At 41.7% G+C, this 26,006-nt stretch overlaps 1 protein-coding gene across 1 annotated transcript; it reads right to left on the bottom strand.

The window, feature by feature from the left end:
- Nucleotides 1-3,276: 3,276 nt before the first annotated feature.
- On the bottom strand, nt 3,277-23,064 carry LOC133012244 (uncharacterized). Its single transcript, XM_061080222.1, has 2 exons — nt 22,540-23,064; nt 3,277-3,510 (listed from the first exon to the last, which is right to left on the bottom strand). Exons 1-2 carry the CDS (start codon nt 23,062-23,064, stop codon nt 3,277-3,279), a joined length of 759 nt encoding a protein of 252 aa, XP_060936205.1.
- Between the last annotated feature and the right edge of the window lie 2,942 nt (nt 23,065-26,006).

Here is a 26,006-nt window from a genome sequence, read left to right as displayed (position 1 = left end):
CAGCTGTTCTGGGAATTTGTGAAATGAAGGGGAGGATGGATATGGGTCAATAGTTTCCTTAAACATCTGGGTCAAGAGGGGTTTAATAACTCAAACTTTATAACCCTGTGGTTATGGTTTGTTAATAGAGATATATTCCTGAACTCTAATATGAAAGTGGTAATTCAAGGTAAAGCATCTTCAGATAGCTTAGTAAGAATATTGTCTAACAGAGAGGTGAATAATGGTTTCTATGAAATCAGCTCAGAGTGATCTATTGGAGAGAAGCCGTCTAAATATGAATCTGGCTGTGCAGTCAATTCCAAGGTCACTGAACTGAACATTACCAGATGGGGGAAGGGTGTGATTTAAGTTTCTCCAATAGTTTCATTTTTATCCGTTAAGATGTTCATATGAAATCATTACTGCTGAGGGTTGTAGAGATATATGGTTCAGTAGAGCTGTAACTTGCTGTCAGCCAGGCTACACTGCTGAAAAGAACCCTGGGGTTGTTTTTATTTCTCTCTATTAACGATGAGGATCAGACATTATAGAGGATTTTATACTGTATGTCCAGGCTTGGTAAAATTCTTGGTGCATCACCACTTTCGCAATGTCTCCTTTAGAGGAGAAATTTGTGAATTGTACCATAGAGCGAACCTCCTCTAATACACTTCCTTCTGAATCACGGGTAGAGAAGACACACGCAGACCGTGTTCACTATTAAAATAAACGTATATAAGGTAGAAGGAGTCACACATGACACCCACGGCTCTCCCAACCATATTACACAGACGTTCAAAGCTTTCCTCTTATGGCAGACAACTACTGACCCGTCCCATTATCAATACTTGATGTGCACATCAGGGCAGAGGGTTTTTAACGTGCATTCCAGTGCACTGAAGCTAAATGTGCGAGCCTGTCTCATTTCTCTGATAAGCCAATAATGCTGCTCTCCCTGCCGAGGGTAAACAATGGCAGGTCTCTGTGACAGCTGCTGTAAAAATGATATATATGAAAATGAAGCCGTGGTAGCCAGGCTTTTCAATTTCCAAATTACACTTTAACTTGCATTAACGGCAATAATTCAGAGATCCGGATGTGACCTGCTCTGTAGATGAACTACGCTCTTTTCAAGTGCAGGGGCATAATTTCCATACAGTTTATGACCAGCAACCAAATTCCCTAACACCATACAGCACAATCTATGTGCAATCAGCTCTACTAAGATCATAAAGTTGTGATTTACTCACCTGAAGTCCACTGGTTTAATCTGATAGCATGTGCCTACAGCGAAAAACGTCAAAAATAGTGGAGAGCTTTTTTGGGACCTTTCAAGCTATAATAGCGGCATTCAATCTAATGTTCCTGGGCCACACTGGATGTGTGAGAGGAGAGTTTGCATGGCGAACATCTTGCTTTCCATATGAGCAACATACTGCCCTTGTGAGCTTCACATCTCAGGCATGTCTCCTGCAAGTGAGCTATATGCTGCTCTTGAGAGTCGGCAACTCGCCTATCATCTCCACGCACTGTGCGATTCACAGCAAAACAGACAGTAAAAATGATCTTTCACCACAGCTTCAATGTCTGTCGAATAGGTCCCAAACATAAATATTGAAAGTTCATAAACTGTACTGTTTCAAAGAAAAAACGCATTTTATCATTTCTGTTGACTCAATCGATTCATGTATTTTAACCAGGTTGTTTTATTGTGAAATATTCGCATGACCGGAGGATGCACAACCTGTCCTGGTATTATGTTGATTATATCGCTCTGCTTTTATTCAAGAAATATAAATAGTCAAATGTACACAGAATGTACACCTACTGTATAAGCAGCATATGTTCTTGTGTACTTCTGACAAGACATCTGCATGGCCATTATATCGTTGGATGTGTGTAGTTACAATCATCATTGCTCAGTGCTTCATCAACGCCAACAGACTGTATATGGTGTCTCATGTCTGTTAAATGAGGATGTTGGATACTTTGAGACTTTCACCATGTGAAGATGTATCATGAAAAGAGTAAGGTAACAAGTTCTGTTCAGTGTAAGGCTTGCTGTTTAACAGAAAAGGATATTCACAACCTGTTTTACACAGCAGCCTTTTTATCCCTCAACCATCCCCCTGATATCTGATCAGACCAGCCAACAGATAGTGGATCTTTGAATATATTTAACGTGGCATGATGTCATTTGGTTAAAAATTTGTGCTGATTTGAGTGGATGTTGAATTTGGCTTCTCTCTTGCAGCGTGCCATCTGTCAGCTGCTTGCTGGTTACCTTTGCAGTGATTTACAGTGGCAGAAACTTCTTTCTGCTGTCAGGAGGTTTCTGCTCAGTTTTCCATTGCGTTTTGATCAGCATATACTGTAGCTGGTGGACCTCCAAGTCGTTTCCTCACTTTTGCCTCTGTGAACGACTGTCAGGTCAAATAACAATTAATTTGGCCCATTGCTTTCTGGAGGGACACCAAACTGCTAATGTGACTGGCCCTGCCCCAAAGGCACTGAAGGGCAGATGGCCAATCACTGACCTCGATGGATCCACCCACATTTGGCTACTTGCAGTTATAATGCACAGAAGCGTACACAGAGGCACAAACAGAGTGACTCACACTCTATTACTACTGTCACACAAACACACACACACACTTGGCTGGCTCTGTAAGATCTATTTAACACATTCTAAGTGGGCCAGACTTGGCACGCTTTAAGAGAGAACACACAGCGTCTAGAGGAGTGTGCTAGAAGCCAAAATGACCCCTGGATGCACAGAACATCTGGGCTACAGCTAACAGATTTACCCCACTAACTGTGCTAACGACTGTGAACATTAAGAAGTGATCAGAGCTCCTTCTCAGTAAAAAGCTGAATGCGTACGATGGCTGTAGAGGCAGGAGAGAGTAACTTACAGACACCAGTATTCCTATCCAATTCGGGGGCCCTCATTACCATTGTCATAGTTTTAATGAAGCTCAGCGCAAGTTCAGTGAGGAAGACTTAAGCTGCACACGGTCAGCTGATCTACGGAGCACTTAACCTGCAAAGTGATCAGCTGATCGTGGGCGTTTCTAAATGTACAATCAAGTCTGGCGCGGGCTTTTCAGCCAATCATTCAGCACCTGGCAAACTTTAAAAATCCCTTCTGTTCTCTTCCGCGGTCAGGCGTCCTTCAGTGACGTGCATAACGCAAGCCGTTGCTCATGTAGCTCAATTACATTTCAACGTCGGATCCCGACAATGATTATTTACCAAGAGGTTCGGACCCAGCATTCAAAGATTCATTTAAATCTACGGATCGTCGGTGCAGGAGCTTCCGCCGAGCGAACCTGACGAGTCTACGGGGAGGCCGACTTCCTCATCGCTCAGCTTCAACATCGCGGCATCACGCGGCTCCAGGCCTGCCTCCTTCTCGGCTCCGTGACCCAGCGGTTCAAGTAAACCGTCCATTGACTCAGCCGGATCGCAGCTTGGAGCACGATCCAGCGGGTCCCCCGCCGGTCCCCCGCGGGTCCCCCGCCGCACCTGTGCGCGGTCGCAAAAGTTCAACAAGCGACCTCTTCTAAAGCCCCCTCCCGAAGATAAGTATACATCGTCCTTTTAAACACTCCTGCAACCACTTTAGCTTTAGATAATATTTTCGGACCACTCTGCAGTCCCCGGTCCTCAGTGCGCAGAACATCGACACTCTTCTAAAACCCTCGCACGCCGCAGCACCGGCGCACTCAGCAGCGCGTCCCGCGTCCAGAGTCGTAGATCAGCTGTTCCTCGTGCTTCTGCACATTAAACCACAACACAATCTGTTCGTCGGGAGAGTCAACAACCCGACGCATCGGCGTATTCAGCGATCTAATCTGAGACACGGGAGTATTTTTCAGAATCATAAAAACGCGCCGTGTTAAGCATGCAATACACACCTGAACTGGCAAATTAGACTGACGTGGCCGACAAAGCAAACAAATGAGTAAGCTCGCAGGTCAAGGTGCTCTGCTTCCTAAGCAGATATAACTGCGTTTAATGGGTAAACGCATGAATCCATGCTGCTCAGTTCATTTGTATGGTGGTATAATGAGCACAAAATGTTGAGTCTTTTCATGACGGTAATGCAGACTCAAACTCTGGAGGGAAGTCAATAACATTAAGTTCTTCATGTTCTGATCAGGTCCTGATAACTAGTGATGAGTGCTATTAGTTCAAATGAGAGCAGAGTGGAGGAGGACACATACACCTGCTAGCTACAAACCAACTACACATTTGCTGTGTCCCTGGTATTTCACTTAAATGGTCTGCTACAATGATTTTAAAAAACAAATAGATATATAGATAATATATATTATTATAAACAAATGATATCACATTCTTCATATGTAAATAGTTCAACTCATCGTTTCACAAAAAAAAAAAAAATAAAATAAAAAAATAAATAAATAAATAAATAAATAAATAAATAAATAAATAAATAAATAAATAAATAAATAAATAAATAAATAAATAAATAAATAAATAAATAAATAAATAAATAAAATAAAATAAATAATAAAATATGAACGCGTTTACGTACGCATTAAAATACAAACTATCTTCAGTGGCGAGATAATAGGCACGTCGTGATCTGACCAAGGTGCCAGGCAACAGGTGACTTAATTTAAACTGCCAGAAGCGTGTTCCTGAGAGGTCCTGCGGTTTCATCCGTGGATAATCCCCCCCCCTGATAGTTCCCCGGAGTCAGGTGCATCACTCTCCAACTAAACGCTTCATCACTCGACGTCCCGAAGCCCGCATTTAAATAAATAAAATCGTACAGCATATTTGTGACATCACAAAATCCTCCCTTGCTGCTAATACGTCACAAAGCAGCATCTGCTTTCCTCAGCACTTTGCGATGCACATCATCCCTAATGAAGCCATTTAAATTAAAAAAATCAAAAAAATAACATGGGACTCGGAATCTCACGCAAAGGTGCCGATCCAACCTGCGTCTGGCCCCATTTTCACGATCGCTAGCGACGTCACTTCTTTATATAAATAAATATATAAATAATTAAATAAATATTTAAAAAATAAAATAAAAAAAATATATATATAATAATAATAATAAAATAAATAAATAAATAAATAATAATAATAAATAAATAAAAAATATATATATAAAAAAAATAAATATATATATACACACATATTTAAAGCAGTGCATCCTTCTGATTATATGCAGTTATTCACAAATGCACTCCATTCGTGAGTTGTTGGGGGACTTTTACGGATAATGGCTGCAAGCCCCGGCCTTCTCCATTTGTCCCGTTTTCCTCATTGCTGAAACCTCCCCTCTAAAACAAAACATGGGTCTTCACCAGCATAAACAAGTTTAATTAAAGCAAACGCTTGCCTGCACTCTATTCAGCGCATGCATTCATGATAGGAACTGCTACTTCTCCCACCTAACAAGGTATTTCCCTCGGTTCACTACAACAATTGGGAAGATTATCTTTCTGCCTTCATTTCCTATATCTATCCTCTCACATACACACTCCTCTTCGAATCAAAAGTTTGAAAAACCCGATGTCAGTAAATCCTGCATATAACTGGTGGTGGTTCCGTATTAGCTGCTCACTCTTGAGTCATGCTAGTTATACAGTTAAGTTCTCATTAAACACACACCTGGGCACTTGCTCTTCACATACATTTGCACTACATCCGGTCGGAAGGACCCCATACGTGCGAGCGGCGTATGTGCACCCTGTATTTTACTTTCGGTCCAGCGCAAGCAAGAAAAGGACCTTATTTTCAGTTTGTCATTTGACTTAATTTCTGTTACGGTGGTCGTGCCGATTTGCATTTCTGTTGACATTTAATTTCAGTTGGTCTTGGACCTTATTTTCTTTGGTCATATGACCTTTTTATTTATGTTGGTCCTCGCGACCGTTTTTCTAAGTTTACATTTTGCACTCACCATGGCTTGAACCGGTCAGGTGACCTTAATAGAAGTTTGCCATGCCCTTTAATTTCCGTTGACGGTGTGCCGAGCCGTTTTAATTTCTGTTGACGGTGTGCCGAGCCGTTTTAATTTCTGTTACAGTGGTTGTGCCGATTTTCATGTCTGTTGATATTTTATTTAATTTGGTCTTGGACCTTAATTTCATTTTGGTCAAACGACCTTTTATTTAAGTTTGGTCCTTGCTGACCGTTTATTAAGTTCTACATCTTGCACTCACCATGGCTTTAACTCGGTCCAGCGGACCTTCATTTAAGTTTGCCATGCAATTTAATTTCTGTTGACGGTGTGCCGAGCCGTTTTAATTTCTGTTGACGGTGTGCCGAGCCGTTTTAATTTCTGTTACGGTGGTCGTGCCGATTTGCATTTCTGTTGATATTTTATTTCATTTGGTCTTGGACCTTAATTTCATTTTGGTCAACCGACCTTTTATTTAAGTTTGGTCCTTGCTGACCGTTTACTAAGTTCCACATTTAGACCCTGCACTCACCACGACATTCACTTCCGGTCCAGCGGACCTTTCTTTTCGTAACAAGCAACCTAAATTCTGGTTTCAGTTACTTTACTGAGATATAATTCTGTTAGCATTTTATAATCTAGCCTTGGACCTAACCCTTTTGTCTGATAACCTTTAGTTATGTTCTACATTTTAGATCCCATAATATACCTGTGCACATGATCTTTTACGTTGGTCTCCAGACCTTCATCTCATATAATTATCACTCGGGTTGCAGGTGCACTCTAACGAGTCATCTCTATATTTCTATTAGATAAATGTTATGATTGTCTGTTTACCAAAGCATGTATTACTTCCCAGAATACTACAACACGAGGTAAGACTCATCATTATCTCACTCCCCTGATCTACCTTCTTCGTCTTATTCTTTTGGGGGTGTTCCTGTTCGATGTCCTGCTCCGCCCCCTTCTAACCCTGACATCTCACAGGGGTCTAAATGCCACAGACCGTAAACATTCATATCTTGTGTGTTTACAAAATAAATATTGTAAAGTAAAAACCAAGTCTCTCCTCATTGAAATGAAGCTCAGCGCAAGTTCAGTGAGGAAGACTTAAGCTGCACACGGTCAGCTGATCTACGGTGCACTTAACCTGCAAAGTGATCAGCTGATCGTGGGCGTTTCTAAATGTACAATCAAGTCTGGCTCGGGCTTTTCAGCCAATCATTCAGCACCTGGCAAACTTTAAAAATCTCTTCTGTTATCTTCCGCAGTCAGGCGTCCTTCAGTGACGCGCATAACCCCTCCTCCACCTCAATCTCCTCCAGTCCCCAGTAGGATATTCATCGACCTCAACCAACTACATGCCTAATCTCACATCATGCTGGCAGAGATCATGGACCTTGATGACAGATCCCAAGACTGTCAGCGGATCGTGATTACGGCGGCACCCGATCACGGTGGGAGCTGTTCGCGGACTAAAAAGGCAACAACCTGCCGACAATATACCTAGTACTCGTGGCATCCATTGCACTTCTGTCCGTCCTGGAAGAAGGATCCCTCGCATGCGGTTCTTCCTGAGGTTTCTACGTTTTTCCTTTAAGAAGGTTTTGTAGTTTTTCCTTACTCTTGTGAGGGTTAAGGGCAGAGGATGTCACAATTAGCAAAGTCCAATAGGACAATTCTCACAGACATGGGCCATCCAAAACTATCGCTTGACTGATGAACCACCACCAGTGTCTAGACCCCGGGGGGGGTGTTCCTGTTCGATGTCCTGCTCCGGCCCCTTCTAACCCTGACATCTCACAGGGGTCTAAATGCCACAGACCGTAAACATTCATATCTTGTGTGTTTACAAAATAAATATTGTAAAGTAAAAACCAAGTCTCTCCTCATTGAATTGTAGATGTGGACACCTGGAGTTATATGGGTACAAAAAAGGATTTGCAAGAGAGGTCACCCCACTGTTCCTAGACCAGAGAAGCATTTCTATTATCCAAAAATCACAGTTCTCTACTTTTTCTGTCTGTACATCAAAGATGAATATTATTTTAAAGTTAAATCGGTTAAATTTAATATCAGGAGCCGTGACTTTCTGATTCAATTGATATCTGTCTTCTACAGGAGCGGAGACAGATGATGCTTTAAGATTTATATTTTAAAACTTACACAAGTGAATGAACAGGAGCTAGAAGGCCAGACTGGACCAAGTTCTGAAGCCAGACATAATCTCTGTGTTTAACAGGATTCCAAACAATGGCACTGGATTAACAGATGAGTTCTAAACCAGCAACCCAGTAAAGACACAGGTGGAGTTATATTCAGTGGTGGAATGTAACGAAGTATTTTTACTTCGTTACTGTACTTAAGTACATTTTTACGTATCTGTACTTTACTTAAGTAAAAATAATAGTGCATACTTTTTACTTTTACTCCGTTACATTTTGCAGCTATTATCTATACTTTTACTCCGCTACATTTCTACTATATGTGTCGTTACTCGTTACATTTTATGAACACAGTTTCGCCAAAATGTTGCTGTGACGGAGCAGCTCCGTCACTGACCGCCAGCGCTCCACACACGCACGCACAGTCACACACGCAGCCACACACACGCCAACAAACATTTCCACTCTTCCTGTTAAAGTTCGTAGTTGATCACTATCTAACCATCAGCTACTCTGTTTAGCGCTGGGCCGACCATTGGGTGCCCACTCGTCAGCTCCGCATCTGGGTGACTCGTTACATTTTATGAACACAGTTTCGCCAAAATGTTGCTGTGACACACACACACATACGCACACACACACACACAGTCACACACAGTGGCCGGTCAGCAGCCGTCCGGACCACTCCGTGAAGAAGGAGGAGGAGACGTTTCTTTAGTTTTAACGCCGCCACTTTATTTATTGACTGTCCACCGGAGCAACACTGTCATCACCTCTAGGTGCTCGTTCACTTCTCGTATTCACACACTTCTTGCGCAAGTTACCCAGGTGCCCTACGTCACTCTCTGGGCCCGTTCCTTAAAGGGGCAGGCCATACATGCAACAGCGCGTTTGGCAGCAGCACTACAACCTTGCCTGTTTTGCTGAAAAAACATTCAACTGCTTATAATTATTACTAGTAGTGACATCTGTAGAGGCATGAGTATTACCAGTAGCTATATCTGCATTCTTTATCAAAATGGCACAGCCTAGACATTGAGAGACAACCCATTGCGTGAGTACTTTTACTTTTAATACTTAAAGTAAATTTCAAAGCAAGTACTTTTTACTTTTACTTAAGTAGGATTGTTGATGTAGTACTTTTACTTTTACTTAAGTATATATTTTCCTGTGTACTTGTACTTTTACTTAAGTACTAAACTTCAGTACTTCCTCCACCACTGGTTATATTAGATATTAATGAACTTTAACACATGATATTCAAGGAGCGGGGAGCATTTTTAAACTTCTGCTACGTACATTTAGAAAAAGCTCATTGTTGGCCAAACAATATAAAAGTTACAGAGCCATGCTAATAATCTAGAATCTATAGAAATGCTCAAAGGCACTTCTGCTCTTCTTATTCAATCTGCTGTTAACTTGAATTACAAAATACAGGAGATAAAGGTAACTTATATTGACAGGAATGACAGGCTGAACACGAAAAGCCAAGAAACTAAAAAAGAATGATCAATGGGTCTATGTGTTTTATCCTCCAGGGGCCGGGAATACATTTCTTTGTTTCAACTGCTGAAAAGAGTGTAATAGTCTAAAAAGTCGTTTTTGTCTCTGTTGCATGTCAGTGCTGCAGGTAAATTGTGCAAAGAGAAGAAAGGGAAATCCTCAGGTCTAACAAGCAAGTGAATGTTCAAACTGTGAACTCTTTAATGGTTCTGAGGCCAGAATACAAAAACAACAACAGCTATAACTAATGACACTTGTCTATCTCACACAAATTATGAACTGATTCACAACAAGTGCATTGGCTACAGCCGAGGCCCCATTTACAATTGTCTTTTAAACTGCCCTGTATGCAGATAAAATCCAGATGAGATTTAAGACACTTTAAATAAAACTTACCAAATACATGGAAAAATCTTAACTGGCTACTTCGCAACTTGCATAACTCCAAGTCCAGTCCAGAGGGTGGTGTTCATGTACCTGAAGCTGTTTAGTAACCTCAGACTTTGCAAACTTTAGTGCTTAAGTTAAAACAATAACACTTAATGTCACTAATGGCTAACAAGAATCCATAAACTACCACAAGCACATGCAACATACTGATGAGTCTCCACTTCCTTACCTATTCAGATCTATGGCATTTCACCCCCACCATATTATTCAGTGGTTGCACTGATCAGGGGTCAGAGAAACCCTGCCACAGTTCAGTGCTCCTTCTGTACGATAGTGTGTGTTGAAATTAATGGAAGCACTTTTTCCCACTTATCGTTTTAATGAGACAGAGAGAGTTAATGTTAATTTTGATGCAAATTCAGCTCTGCTGTCACAGGGGGCCGACCATGTTCGTGACTGTTTCCTCTGATCACTTAATGACACGGTCAAACTAGGAGAAAATATATTAAAAGACATAGCTGTGGCAATAGCTTTTTGAACACAGCTTTTCAGTGTACATGAAGTGAGGGAATTACAATTATTTTTGCTGAGAAACAGTCATGAATTTTAACTATTATGATATTGTTGGTGTCTAGAATGTGAAACGTTCTGCTAACTGAGATGAGTCCAGAGCAAAACCCTTTATGGAAAATTTACTTTTAGTGAAGAGGCAAATTATTTAAAAGCGATACTGCACACTTAAATGTGTCTTTTAAGCTGTAAATTAATTTGACAAACCAAATGAATAATATAACTGCAATGAAATACATTAATGCTGGTTTTAATATGTTTAAATACATTTTTACCAAATGTATTTAGCATCTAGATTTATGGGTTGAACATGGATCAAAATGCCACCCAGTGTTTCTAACCATCTTGGATTTTTCAGGACCAATGATTAAATAGAGTCAACTGACTGGGACATGTTGGCACCATGACATACACATTTGAAAAGGTTTAATACCCTCGGATCAAAGTGTGCAGCTCCTCCCCACCAGCGACCACTTGTGAGAATCTGGAAAGTCCTGCTTATTTTCAAATCGATGCTAAAACTAAATCTCGAAACAGCCTCATTCTGTAAAAAAGACGTTCCATTCCTCTACTGCCCCTCAGCTGTCTCACACACACACACACACACACACACACACACACACACACACACACACACACACATTCTCTATCTCCTGAGTAGTTTCTGTTGCTAAAGTGTGTGTGTCCTGCTACTGCGACTGATGTTGTCTGTGTGTGTGTCTACAATATCTGTGTGTGGGGGGGTATTCCCAGTACTGCACTCTAAAGGCATTTGTTTAATTTCCAGGGACATAATATAGAGGTGAACTTACACTTTAAGGAAGCTGGTGTTGCAATTTTTAGAGTTGTGAGGTGGGTGGGAGTGTTGGTGGGCAGAAGGCAACTTTGGTTGATCCTGTAAATCTTAACACATGAAACACCAACACTTAAGTTGTGGGGAGTTCATGCTGTAACACCTACTCATTTCAAAAGGCCGATGCTGTAAGGTAGTCCAGTCTTTCATATTAGTTAGTTGTACAAAACTCCTCACAGTCAATCACCATCTGGTTTTGCCCAGTATCGACTTGAACTGGCCAAAACCTGAAGACGCCCTACAATAGACCTAAGTTCAAAAGTTGAAAACGGCATCATATTGTGTTTCACAAAATAAACATAATCGACCTTCCACCCATGCAATGCAACACGAGGGAGAAGGGGGGAGGTAGAGAAGGCGCAGGTGGCAATCTGAGTTCAGGACATTTCACAGGAGGAGCGGCATAAAAACGGGTGATAGCCTCACTCTGTTTTGACGGGTCTCCTGCAGATTTGAGGAGAGGGAAGGAAATCAGAGCAAATGAAAGGTACAAGGTGGATGGGAGAGGAAGAGATGGAGAGAGAATCGAGAGGGAATATAAGGAGAGAGCTGGACACGGACTGAGAATGTAAAAGAGAGGGGGATGGAGTGATAGAGAGAAGAATGGCAGGGTACAGTGACAGAGAGGGAGAAAGGGTACAGTGTGCAGAACAAAAGGTTGCAGAGGGACAGATGGCATCAGGAGGAGGGAGTCCTTGCAAACTTCCCAACTGCTTTTTCCTCCTGCAGTCGTGTAATGCTGCTTCGGCCTCTCACTACTGTGTTGAAAGAGTGACAGTTTTACATCTGTTAGATCTGTCCGTCAATGTGAAGTCAGTCGTCAGTGGTTTTACATTCTGGTCATTAAGTTGGGACGGTGGTTGTAAGGTTTATTGGCACATTACTACTATTCTAACCTAGTAAAATAACTTATTTAGCATTTGTGTTCCCTTACTTACTCTGGGCTACATTGAAAAAGTTGGCAGAGACTGTAGTTTGTTCAAAATGCATCTAATAGTTTCGAAGCAAATTAGCTTGAGGCAACATTCTCCACATAACAAAACCCTGTCAGCACAATGGTTTTGGGGATTATCATTTCTTGACCTTTAATTTTCAATGTGAGAGGAATCATCTGTTTGTGGGCTTGAATGAGGTGCTGGTGGTTAGACTCTGTTTGGCTCTGTCCATGAAAGGAACTTAATAACCCACAACTTGGATAGATTGTCACAGATTCTACTTTGGCAGTGAGGTTCTGAAAGCAAACTTTTTTTTCATAGCTCAAAAGATTATGCACTAGATGGCCATTTAGGTTTGTATGGTTTTCTGGACCCAAAGTGTTGACAGATGACTAAAAAAGTTGGTGCAGTGAACAACATTTTATAATAAACAGACTAACAGAAATATATCTTGCTAAATTACTGTGGACCCCACGTAAATACTGATGCACAGGTGAAGGGCATTAGGGTGGGATGGAAAGAGATGTGTTTTCTAAACATTAGAGCATGTCAAGTTTTTCAAGAAATAATCTGAAATTATGAACCAGCATATGAGTTTAAAATGTCTCATTTAATTAAATGAAAATGTGACATGTCAATATGGAGACAGTTGCTTTTAAAGTTTTGCTGCCTCTGCCCTTTCTCTTAGTTAAATGTAGATTGTGTGTATAAAGTTGGGGACTACTTGTTTGACTACACTTCTCTTTAACATTTGGGTAATGCTGCATTTTCAATTTCATATCTCAGTGTTTCTATCTGTGAGCTTCGTTTCAACTGGTTTACCTGGCAGTGGCACCAAATGAGACATCACTGTATTTGGTTCGGTCTCGAAGGAAAAACAATCTCTGAGAATACACTTTTCTGTATCTTGTATTAGGTTTAGGGTTGCAAAGGGGCGGATAGTTTCCATGGGAAGTTTAGCTCGGGAATTTTGGGAATTTTGAAAACAAAAAAACGACGCAAATTAAACACTGAGCAATAAAAACATCATTCAAAATTCTATTTTAAAGATGTATGGAATGCAGCACACGCTGCACTTTGAATTTCAACCCTCCACTGTGCATTCTTCCATCACATGCACAGATAACTCCCAGCATCCTTCACTCTACAGCAGGGCTATTGAGGCCTGCTGTAGTGTGCAGGACTAGTCAGGTCAGTTTCTATGTTATTACTGGGGAAAATATATTAGCATGCTGATTGATGATTGTTCATCTGTTCATCCAGCCTATTTTCATTCATTTATCCATCAATTGTAAAATATGTTTACAGTCGATTCCAATTGTTTGGCTAACTATTTATATCTCTGGCATTGCATTAGTGTTTTTTTACAAACTTTTTTCTCATCTTATTCTACAGAACAATGCCACGTGCACTATCTCATGTGTGGAGACATTTCACCCCATCCAATGTAGAAGGAAAGGCTGTGTACATTAGCAAATACTGTGCAAAGACCTATGTAAAGAATGACACAACGATGCAGAAGCATATAGTCAAGTGCCCAAAGTTTCCTCAGGGCTCAAATCAGCCTATGACAAAACAAAATGTTTATATTTATGTCTGTATATGACAAGGTAAATACAGTTAGTATAACTACCCACAACATTTCCAGTTTATTCCCGTTAATTCCCGTTAATTCCCGTATATTCCCGTTAATTCCCGTTAATTCCCATGGAAAGTTTCCAACTTTGAATATTCCCAGAATTTTGCAACCCTAATTAGGTTGTCTACCAGATATTTTAAGGTGGTGTGGCTCCCTGGTTCCTGGGTACTATTCCATTGAAGGACCAACACTGGTAACATCTCCATTAGTATTCAGGAAACCAGGAAAGCAGGCAGCCAGATATGCAGGTGGCCACTCGCTGAGCCTGTCAGCAGGTATTCAGGCTCTCTGTGATGCTGATGGGATTAGAGCATCCAGAGTTCAGTCTTATCCCTGCCATCAGCAGCCTCTCCCGTGACTCCACAGTCCTGTGCTCTTATCACCCGCCCTCCCCCCTGCTTCTTCCTTCTCTACCTCTAAACGGACTTTATCTCATCTCTCTGTGTTGACATCAGCAGTATGTCCTGTCCTCACGGCGTCTCTCTGATTCCATTTAAAAACCCCATTACTGCCCTATCAGCACACAGCTGCATGCAGACACAGCCACACCCAGACAGACAAACATTCAGATACAACAACAAAAGGACACATACGTCAACAGACAGCCATACACAAATGCAATAATAGCAGACATAAAGGACACGAGAATAAACTGGTGCGAAACATTGAAGGTTAGAGACACTTGAAAAGGTTTTGTTTGTCTACAGAGTTTGTTGACCTTCTTCTCCTTCCTTCCCTCCACCCTTTTTCACTCCCTGTCACTCTTTGTCCTCGTCATCACACAGGCAGTGGTCGTATGCAGGTGAGTGCTTCTCGTGTGTGTGTGTGTGTGTGTGTGTGTGTGTGTCCAGATAGGAGGTTATTCCGAGATTCCTGAGTAGTGACAGATAGTGATCTCAGTCAATCTAATGGGGCTGAAGGTTCCCACACACTTACACACCCATATACATGTACGCAAGCATGCACATACAGACACACACTCTCACAGACACACACACACACAAACACACACACACACACACACACACACACACAGTCTCTAAACCACTTTAATCTTGTTGGGGAGCATATTCTGTGTATGGAGGCGTACTGTGAGATAACATTTAAAGGAATACACTTATCTCACTGTGTGTGTGTGTGTGTGTGTGTGTGCGTGTGCGTGTGCGTCTTTACAGTAACCCTGTCTCTGTTCAGACCCCCCTCCATTATTACGTTTATCAAAACTAATAGCCCTTACTGTTGTCCCTCTGCTGTATGAGCTGTTTTCACATTACTGCTTCCATCTCACTGGTCTGTGCACTGGTATGGACTTCTCGAAAGAAGAGCCCATGTGCAGCTTTTTGCAGAGAAGGGCCACTAGGGCAAAGGTATTACTTTTCAGCTTTTTCATCTTCATGAGTGAACCTGAAAGTCATAACCTACAACTTCTGCTTCTGTTGGCTATCGATGATTGATACCCCACAGCAGTGATTTAACCTTTATCCACTTCATGAAAGCTGCATTTGCTGCTCCAGACATCCAGAGATTTGTTATCTCCTCTGCTGAACAGTAAGTGATTTGTATGAAGCTTTACCGGTGGCAACAGCAGTGGTTTGTTCGGAAGACATATCAGAAGGCAAAAGATAAAAACAAGGAGCTGTAATACATTGTTATTACAGCATGTTGGTGCCTGTGCCCTGAGCTAGAGAAGCTAGAGAAACAGGTTACCACCAAAATCAATAATGTACAGTGATACTAGCTCAGAAAAACAGACAAAGACAAGAGTGACAGGATTTACTGCCTCAACCAAAAGTCAGTGTCAAAGGTGCTTTAACTTGGAGAGAAACGGAGGCAGGTTAACAGCTGACGGAAACAGAGTCTTGGGGTCTGAAGAAAACAGGCTGAGGATGGGCTGAAGGGGGGATGAAGGCTATGAAGAGGAGAGAAAATAGAGACAAATGCTCAAACTGGGTTTTCATAGTTTGAGGTGAGAAAAAACAAAAAATTATCAGGTATTTCAAGAAGAGACCTTGGGAGCAGCTGTGAGGAATAGGAACACCACTGGACACCTGGGTCCATGGCCACCCGGGGAGACTTCCACTGATGGAAGTTGGTATTATATGTAACATCCATGACATACCAGTGAGTACCAGATTCCTCTCCTCTGGACCACACCTCTGTCAGTCAAAAAGATCCTAAATATTGCTCAAAGAGGAGTTGGAGACAAAAAACAAGTTAGAGACAACTCACATAAACCTGACATATGATAACATGAGTACATTAATAGACAGAGATGAGCCAGTGTGCATAAAACACTCAACATTTGTGTAAATGTGGTATATTCATTGCCATCAGACAAAGGACACACATTTTTTTGTCATAGGAACTCTGTATTTTCAATCCTTTGGTAGAAGCACAAACTCACTGCGTGGGTGGTCTCGAGAGTCCAATATGGCCTTCTCTTCCTTTAAACATGACAGTCATAAAAGATAGAGAGCTGAACTTTATTCACCCCAATATCTTAGGTAGGATGAATATGCACCGTGTGAGGCAGGAGAGGAGGAGTTCAGCTCAGTTCAGAGAAATAGGACCAGGGCCAATGTGGTGCAGTTGGCTGGTGATGAGTGTCGGTGCAGGATCCGGATGTGTCATTCAATGTTCCAAGTTACAGGGAGCAGACAAAGGAAACAATTTGAGCGATATTTTGATACATTTTCTGTAATGTCTCTCAGGTTTTGTTATGTTCAATTGAAAATGTGCGTAAAACCAGGTTGATGAAAACGCACTCATTGTCTCCTCTCTTTCAGGACCACCTCGAAAACCAAAAGCCCAAAGTCAACTTGTTTCCACATGGGAATGTTTTCATAAGAACCAGGCAGGAGGCAGAGCTGCTGTTGGTGGGGAATCTGCTTAGAGGGCACTGCTGCAACCAAGACACATCAAGATGGTGTCATGATGCACTGAAACAAAAACAGACAGATTTTTGTGGAAAGTCACTTTGTGATTCACCATATGATGTATTATGATGTTTTTATTCACAGTATAGTCCATATTCAAAATGACCATTTGTCCATTGATCCACAGAGCAGTCATTATGAAATCACTGACATGATGCTGCTCTGTGTCAAGAGTCTTATGTGAGTTTAAATTTCACTTCGTTTTTTTGGTGGCTGCAGCTCAGTCTCCTGCACCAGAGCTTTTTAAAGCCTCCGTCAGGAGCTGTAGGTGGATCAAAGGAAGGTTAAACTGGGGGCGAGGAACTACTCTGCAGGAATGAGGGAAGAACTAAATGCTCTCCTGTGTCTCAACACTCCTCCGTGCACAGTAATTCAGTAAAATGCTGTCAAATGGATGGTGAGGTGTAAAATGAAAGTCGACTTGAAGAGAAAAAAGAGGGGAAACTGTGGTTTGATTATGTCGCTTGCTTAAATAATATTACTTACTTACACATAAATGTATCATTATTGGTCCGCTTGAATTGAGTTGAAGGAACAAACACGGACGACATCTTTCTTTTCTCCATTGCAGTTCTTTAGGATAAAGTTATTGCTCTTCAAAATCTATCAGCTCCAACTCCAGCAGGATCAGCTGAGTGACACTCGCCATTGTTCTGAAGTAAACAGAGACACCAGAGAATTTAAAAATAAGCCATCCAGAAACCACAAGACACTCAACACCAGCTTAGGAACATTTCCCCCACTAGCGTTGCAATTGCAGACTCACACACACCTACGCAACAACTATGATATTACTTGAGTACCTACGGTGTAGCTCCAACCAGAAGCATGAATTGGGTTTATGTGTTTTCCAACTTAACATGAAACCTATGTGTTTACTGAAGGTAATTTTTTTAAGCTGCACCACTTTGTCAAATGATCATATCCAAGACAACGTAATGAGTTACTCACAGATCTTAAGATGTGCTCTGACGGATCACTCTGACTGGTTTATTATAAATTATCAATGTTCTTTCTAGGGTTTTTATCACCAGTCATCTTCTCACCCTGCAGCAAGTTTGCTCTTGACTCTTTATAAGTGTCAAAACCAATCACACACACGTGGACTGGCGCGACACATTTCTAACTATATTTAAATGTATTCCTGATCGTGTCTGCATTAGCTCTCCCAGCACTCGCATGTGGGAAAGTTGATGATTCGGAGATACTTCCTCATGCACCACTTAAAGCTGAAAGAACACGCTCGAAAAAATTTGAACACGCTGGAGCTGTTTTGAACACTCAGCATTAACCACTGCAACTACATCTTGTTGGTCAGATGGTCCTGAAACTCCTTCAGGTCATTTTATAAAAACCTAATTGATTAGATTAACTCAACATTAACATTTTCTCATTTTTGAAGATCAAATCAGTAAGTTATAATACCATAACAAATACAAAGCGTAGAATCAACTGATTCTGTCTCAAGTCCTCCAGACGCAGGAATCGCCTGGTGCAATTCCCCTGTACAAAAGGATATTACTTAGGTTATAGAGCTGGATTTCAACACCATAAAAATAACCTGGATAGCTCAACTTCAGGTATATGGTGGATTAGCTTGTTACAGCCTGCTACTTTTTACAGTGTGCGATGCTTGTACCTCTGAATAGTCAAATAGAGAAATTCACTTACCCATCAACTGGAGTTTTAATATGTAGTCAGCATCTTCAGGTACACCTCCTCCTACTCTTCACCACACACACGCACACACACACACACACACACACACACTCTCTCTCTCTCTCTCTCTCTCTCTCTCTCTCTCTCTCTCTCTCTCTCTCTCTCTCTCTCTCTCTCTCTCTCTCTCTCTCTCTCTCTATTTCCACCTCTGCTCACTTTGAGCCCCTCCACTCCCCCTCATCCCCCTCATCCCTCTCTACCGAGCTCTGTATTTCCTTCCTTCTTCTTCTCATTGCCAGCTCAGCTGTCCGGCGCGGTGTCATGCTGTTTTAGCTACCGGCTCACTTTGCCTCGTCATCCATTTTCTAGTTTTCTTCCCTTTCATATTTATTAAGCCTCCTGACTGACCTCAAGCTTCCCTTTAAAAGCAGAGCCGACAAGAGAGGTGAGAGATCCCTCTGTGTGTGCCGACTTTATAACGAACCGCCGAAAGACGGAATTGAAAAGACAAACTAGAGGTGAAGTTTACGAGTAGAATAAAAGATCATTTTCTTCCCAAAAGAACACATTAAAAACATTTTAATTTACACTCGTACATCAACAGGGATTCACATGTTTGTTTACTTTACACAGATTTAACCCGTGAGGAAAACAGCAGTGGGGGTCTTATATTCTTCTACCACCAATGCCAGAGGCTGCTGTGGTTATGCAATTTTTTAATGAAAATGAAAGAGTTTGAAGTAGAATAAATCTCTACTGCATGGAAGTACAGTTAAAAGCTGAACACTCCTGAGTAAGTTTGCATTTAGGATTATCTACAATTCCAAAAACACATAACTCAACAAATCAGAAATGTACATGTTTGGCCTGGCTCTTCAGCGTCTTTCAGACAAAAAGTTATTTGCGCTTTCTACAAATCTTGTATTGTGCCATGCTGGCCGCTGGGTATAGAGCAAAATAACAAAAATAGTTTTCTGTTTATTTGCTTTAAATATTCTCCCACCTAAAAAATAAGTTACCTGATGGTGAATGTGTTTCCATGATGTAGCGTTCCCCTTCATATACAAGTGCAATTGTGTCCAAAAATTTAAGGAACTCAGACACACTTTCACAAATATCCACCATTCCTCCAATATGCATTCCCTGCTTGGCTGGAAGCTTTGTCTCTATTGGACACACAAGCGGTCATCACAAAGCTTGTTGGTCAAAGTTTAACAGTGTGTGCTTTGCTTGGTGCAAGGCAATGAAATGTATGGGCTGCAGAGCACAGCGGTGTCATTGTGCCATTTTATCTGTAAGGGTCGTTAGGCTGTCATGTGGATTATTTTTGTTCAGTCCAAAATACAAGGACATCACAGTTGATTGGCTGTGATGTTTTATCCACTTTGGTGTAATCCTGATCAGTTGCACTAAAACAGCTTTGAAAAGAGGCACAGTTTGCAGATTCAAGGATCAGGTGAGTAAGGAAAAGCAGGAGAAGCAGCTGTGTCAGAGTCGCTATTCAAATTATTACTATTATTGAAAATAAACCAATCTTGAAGTTGTGATGATGGAGATTTACTGCATTGTTAATATCCAGTAAGATTTGGCCCAATTTGTAGTTCCTGCTCACGTATTCATCTTTTCTTATATCACGTCCTGTCACAGGACGTGATATAAGAAAAGAAAACTAAGAGAAAACTACGGTGGCCCTGAGAGCTCAACGCACTGCAACTTGAGAAAACAAGCAAAGTAAGATAACATCTTCATAGGTTTGACAACACAACACACACAGAAACGTGCTGCGATTCCACAAATGCGCTGCAAATACAGAAGCTGGCTGCAAATGCAGAAACGCGCTGGAATAACAAGGCTATAGTTCAACACAAAAAGTCTGACAACTAAAATCCCCAAAGTCAAAAGTCTTTGACTCCACAGAAAGGAGCAGAATTATGACAGATGTCTGAAAACTCTCAAAATGTCAATATTCAAGTCGGAGAGACGGACCTGTTATCAGTCCTATTACATTACTTCCCATATCTCCCTTATTTCCTGACAGCTACATTGAAGGAGTGAAAACGTACAGTGGCCACGGACCAGACTCATCATCAGATTGAGACAAATCCAGACAGACGTGTTTTACTTTGGTCCTCCGTGAGGAATTAGAGTTGACCTGAATTAGAGTTTGATGATAGCCAGGTTTGGTGACCGAAGCAAAGAGATGTCGCAGCCGCTTTAAAACTTTAAATGAGTTGAAGGAGTTAAAAGAGAATCTTCAAAGGGAAAATGCGTGACATGCCACCGAGTGTGTAAGCCCACATGTGATAACCCTGCCACGCATCAGCCCACTCCAACATACTACAGCCATTTCTCTCTAATCCTGCACTAACTTAGATGAGGCATGATCTATGTGCTACATGTGAGCAGGCCCTCATATGTAACATGTATGTGTGCTTAATTTGGATTGAAATGATTTCACAAAAACACACTCACTGGCCTTGTGGGCTGCGAGGACAACGTATTAATTCAACACACACAGCAGTTCTTATTCTTGTATTTCATGTTTGCATTTATAATCGAGTGCCTAAGGAAGTACAAGTGCAGATTAATGGCCCTTCTTTGAGAACAGCTAATAGTATGCAGGGTTTATGCCTTCAGACTTTATTTTACTTTAGGAAATGTGTACATGTCTCACTTGAGACGCAGCAGGCTCCCTCTCCACACTGGTTTTATGACAGTGAATTTGAGTGGTGTGTTACTCTGGGCATTCAGGTCGACATCATCAATGATTGTTCATTTTGATGTCTATCATTCTGCAGGTTGTTCAACAGTGGCAGTTGGTGCGTTTTTACTAAATGAACCTGAAATAAATCAGATATGAGTTGTATTTAGATTTTAAAAAATTTAAAGTCCGCCAGTGACGATTTTGATTTGTATTTGTGGTGAATGATCAAAGTGTAAAGTAATGTTGGCCCTAATGTCCATCCTCCCACACACACACAGAGAGAGAGAGAGAGAGAGAGAGAGAGAGAGAGAGAGAGAGAGAGAGAGAGAGAGAGAGAGAGAGAGAGAGAGAGAGAGAGAGAGAGAGAGAGAGAGAGAGAGAGAGAGAGAGAGAGAGAGAGAGAGAGAGAGAGAGAGAGAGAGAGAGAGAGAGAGAGAGAGAGAGAGAGAGATTTTTTGAAATCTTTATTTTCAAAATGGTACTATTTTTTTAACAACACCTAAGTTATTTTAAAAAACACATTTGGCCATAAATAAATAAATAAAAGAATCACACAATATAATCAGCATAAACCAATTCTCAATTTTTCCAGAACATTAAACATCTTTAAAAAACACCACAGAGTCCAGGTAACCTTCTGCTTTATAAGCCTGAGAGTTTTTTCCAAAAGTCCGTATAGAGTTTCCCCGCAGGTCCATCCAGGGAGACAGGGAGAGCCGGCAGTGTCAGAAGTCCATAACAGTCCTTTAAGTCCAGTGCCAGGAAAGTGGCGGAGAGAAAAATCCAGCGTAGCGACCCCGGCAGCCTGCAGCAGTCTGGAGAGGGTGCCTTGTGTCCAGCGGGGGGGAACAGGGGGTCCCCTTGTTGCCTTCGTTCTTTTTTTTTCACAAGATTCCAGACTTTTAAAACACTAAAATCCATGAGTTTAAAAAATAAAATAACACATGGATAACAGGAAAAAAAAACAGTCAGGAAACAGTTCAGTACAAAAGAAGAGTAAAAAGGACTTTTTAAAACTCCTCATCATCAGTGATCATTTCGCTGCTTACTCTCAACATGAGTTTCCGGAGTCTAAAGATTTGTTGATCTGTTAAAACACCATTGATGCCTGTTTTTCTGGCGAGCGGTTTAGAGGACTTTAAAAACAGTTTTAGGTCAGGGAAATGATCCTTTAACGAAGGCTGCCTCTGGCCTTTAGTGGTTTGTAAGAAGGTTCTTATATCAGAGGGGGGGTAGAGGCCTTGGGTGTCTACCTGAGAGGGGATCACACTCCCCTGGCTGGACCTCATCCTTGCCTTGCTTGCTTTTGCATTGTTGTGCCCAGTCCCCGAATTTTTCCTCTTTTGTGACATTTTAAACATTTCTTCCTCACTCATATCATCATCCATCTCAGATTCATCTATTTCGATTGGCTCTGGCTGGCTGTCGTTTTTTTTCCTTGCCTGCTCAGAGTGACTGTTTGTAGGGGGGGTTCCCCCCTGGGCTCCCACCTCCGGGAGCGGACTCTCCGGGGCTTCGGAGGCCACCTCAGTCTCCGGAACCCCCCCCTCCACCAGAGGAGCGGGAGGCTCTGTAGGCAGAGCACCGCCAACAGCAGCCTCGGGCTGGGCTGTTCTCGGAGGCTCCTCGCCAGTGGCAGCGGGGGCAGCTGTCGCAGCCGGAGCTGCCGCTGCCTCAGCCGCAGCTGGAGCTGCCGCGGCCGGAGCCCGACGCGCTCCACCCTTCCCCGGGCAGGAGCGGGCCAGGTGCCCCTCCTCCCCGCACTCAAAACATTTCATTGTTTCGGATGTCACAAAGATCATATAATTAAACCCCTCAATTCTAAACGAGCAAGACATGTTCAGCTCCTTGGTGTTGTCTCTGAGGACCATGTACACTTGTCTCCGGTGACTCACTACGTGCCTCAGTTTGGGGGGGTGCATTAGATATTATCACCCTCGTGGATCACCACTCCTTTCTCCACCACCTCGTTCACCTTTGCTGTGCTATCTAAAAACATGACAATAGCTCCGTTCATCCGGGAGGCCGACCTGACCGGGTCACAGCCGACCACCTCTCCCACAGCCAGCGCAGCCTCTGCCACACTGCATTCCACCGCGGGGATCAGTTTGATTGCATGCCGGCGAGTCAGACTCTCAAAGTCTGCTGCCACTGCCGCTGCCACAGGCATGCTGCCTGTTAGCACACACGCACACACGCACACACACTCACACACTCACTCGGCAAACTACTCTAAACAGAAAAAAACAACACCTAAACAACTAAAGACGAAACAAATAAACATACACCTAAATGATAAAGCTCAGTAAAGTTTAACTTAACCCCACAATATCTTTCACACTCACACACAGCTCTCAGCTCCATGCTCACTCCGCCATGACAGAGAGAGAGAGAGAGAGACGTACATGTGACTGACAGAGCCACCTCAAGTGAGACATGTGTACATGTCTCACTTGAGACGCAGCAGGCTCCCTCTCCACACTGGTTTTACGACACTGAATTTGAGTGGTGTGTTACTCTGGGCATTCAGGTCGACATCATCAATGATTGTTCATTTTGATGTCTATCATTCTGCAGGTTGTTCAACAGTGGCAGTTGGTGCGTTTTTACTAAATGAACCTGAAATAAATCAGATATGAGTTGTATTTAGATTTTAAAAAATTTAAAGTCCGCCAGTGACGATTTTGATTTGTATTTGTGGTGAATGATCAAAGTGTAAAGTAAAAGTAATGTTGGCCCTAATGTCCATCCTCCCACACACACAGAGAGAGAGAGAGAGAGAGAGAGAGAGAGAGAAAGAGAGAGAGAGAGAGAGAGAGAGGGGTATTTCACCCACAATAGGGAGCGGGGGGCTCTTATTAAACCTCTCCTCTTAACTTGCACAGATAAGAAGCTGCTTTATTAAATGTCTTTCTATTCAAGCTTCCATTGATTCATTTTAGGAGGCATTTCAAAAAATCCATTCCCGTACCACACACAATGCTTCAGCTCCTGCAGCTTAGAGAGACTTTGACTCCTGATCTGTTTCCTTTTTTTTAACGATTGATTGTCCAGTACTTTCCCCATTTCCTCTGCCACACCTATCTGAGAGAAGCTTTTTGAAAAATATGTAAAGAGGAGAGAGGCGTGAGATGTGCTATTAAAAGTAGAAAGTAGAAGTTCAGTGGGTTTTCTCCAGGTTCACTGGTTTCCACACATTCTTCAACACTTTGAACTGTAAAGTGATTTAATTAGATTTAAAAATTGGAGAAGAAAGACATATCCTTATCAATCCTTTCTGTCAAATATATACCACTCAGACCAATAAGTTGTACTGATTCATTTTGACTCCTTTGATTTAAACATTCATTTGTGAATTAAACACAATGAAGTGACTGATCTGTTGCAAGATGCAGTTTTCATTTGAAAACCATTGTACCAACATTGAAGTTTACTAGTAGGAATATTTGTTTAATTATTATTTGGGTTTTAGTATTTTCATTTTAGCCGAAACTCAAGTTGCTATTTACTCCACCGCTGTGACATAATACACCGCTGTGTCATGGTGGTCATTGTTCTTCAGATGTTACTCATAGTGTCATCATATATCCTTTAGGGAATACACTTCTTCTCATTTATATAAATGTTTTAATAGGATGCTTCTTCTTTCAATAGCTTCCAAACTAATGCTGGATTGTAGACAAGTAGGACATCCCTCTTTTTTATTGGATTCAAACACGGGCCAAACAGCCACCCCCTCAAACATCCTCAGAAAAAAAGCCTGTATAAAAATGTTAAACATAGTTTAATTGTATAATAATATTTGACTTGTACAATTCTTCCCATAGACCATTAGTGCCTCTGAGCATTGAATATTATTTATTTTTTTGTATTTATTTATTTTATTTCTGTCTAAAGACATGTCTTTCGGCTGCTGGGCGCGGATACTTTTGACAACCACGGGACCTGAGGCTGCTCTTTGACAGGTTGTTGCAGATTTTCCACGGGACGCAGCTCTCTGAAGTCCTGAAATTGATATTCCTGTTTGGGTTGGGTTTGGTAATATTTGGAATGTCTTCTTGTTTCTTTGTTTTGTTTTACTCTGCACATGCCTCGGGGAGCATCGACTCTGGTTGGTTTCTGACACAAAAAGCCTGTCGGGCTCAGCTTATTTATATTATTATATATTTCATGTTGTATTTTTTTAAGAATTCTAAGAAATGTATCTAGTTAACTTCTAGGGAGAAATAATGTTGCGTCAGGCAACTCTTACCTAACTCCTTATCCAGATAAACTTCATAATGTGATCATATGTCAATGTTGTGTTTACTTCTCTCTGCTCTGCGTTGTTATAGTTGTATTAACATTTTTTTAATTATTCCTCATCTTTTTAAACATTTGATCCTGTTGCAATCTGCTCTTGCAATGAACATTTTTCCCCCAACAATAATCTTTAAGTCCTCATCTAATCTTACATTTCATATCAGCATCTTGACGCATGCTGACATCCCCAGCACAGGGAAACATTAGTAAATTAATAAAGCAAACTGAACTGGATCCAGCCAGATAATCCAAAACCCTGTTCAGTTTGATGCGTGTCGACTTGTGTTCCCCTCCCCACCCACATGGGCTCTCCACAGCTTTGATCACAGTGAAGAACAGGAAACAAGAAGGAACACTCACTGTGTGGGCCGTTGACAGACTAAACGAAAGTAGCACAGCGGAGGTGCTGAGAGACCAG

This window comes from Limanda limanda, chromosome 10 (genome assembly GCF_963576545.1).
Source record: "Limanda limanda chromosome 10, fLimLim1.1, whole genome shotgun sequence".
In the NCBI taxonomy this organism is placed as follows: domain Eukaryota; kingdom Metazoa; phylum Chordata; class Actinopteri; order Pleuronectiformes; family Pleuronectidae; genus Limanda; species Limanda limanda.
Note: the sequence above shows the minus strand (reverse complement) of the source record. Positions and strands in the feature narration are given on the sequence as shown.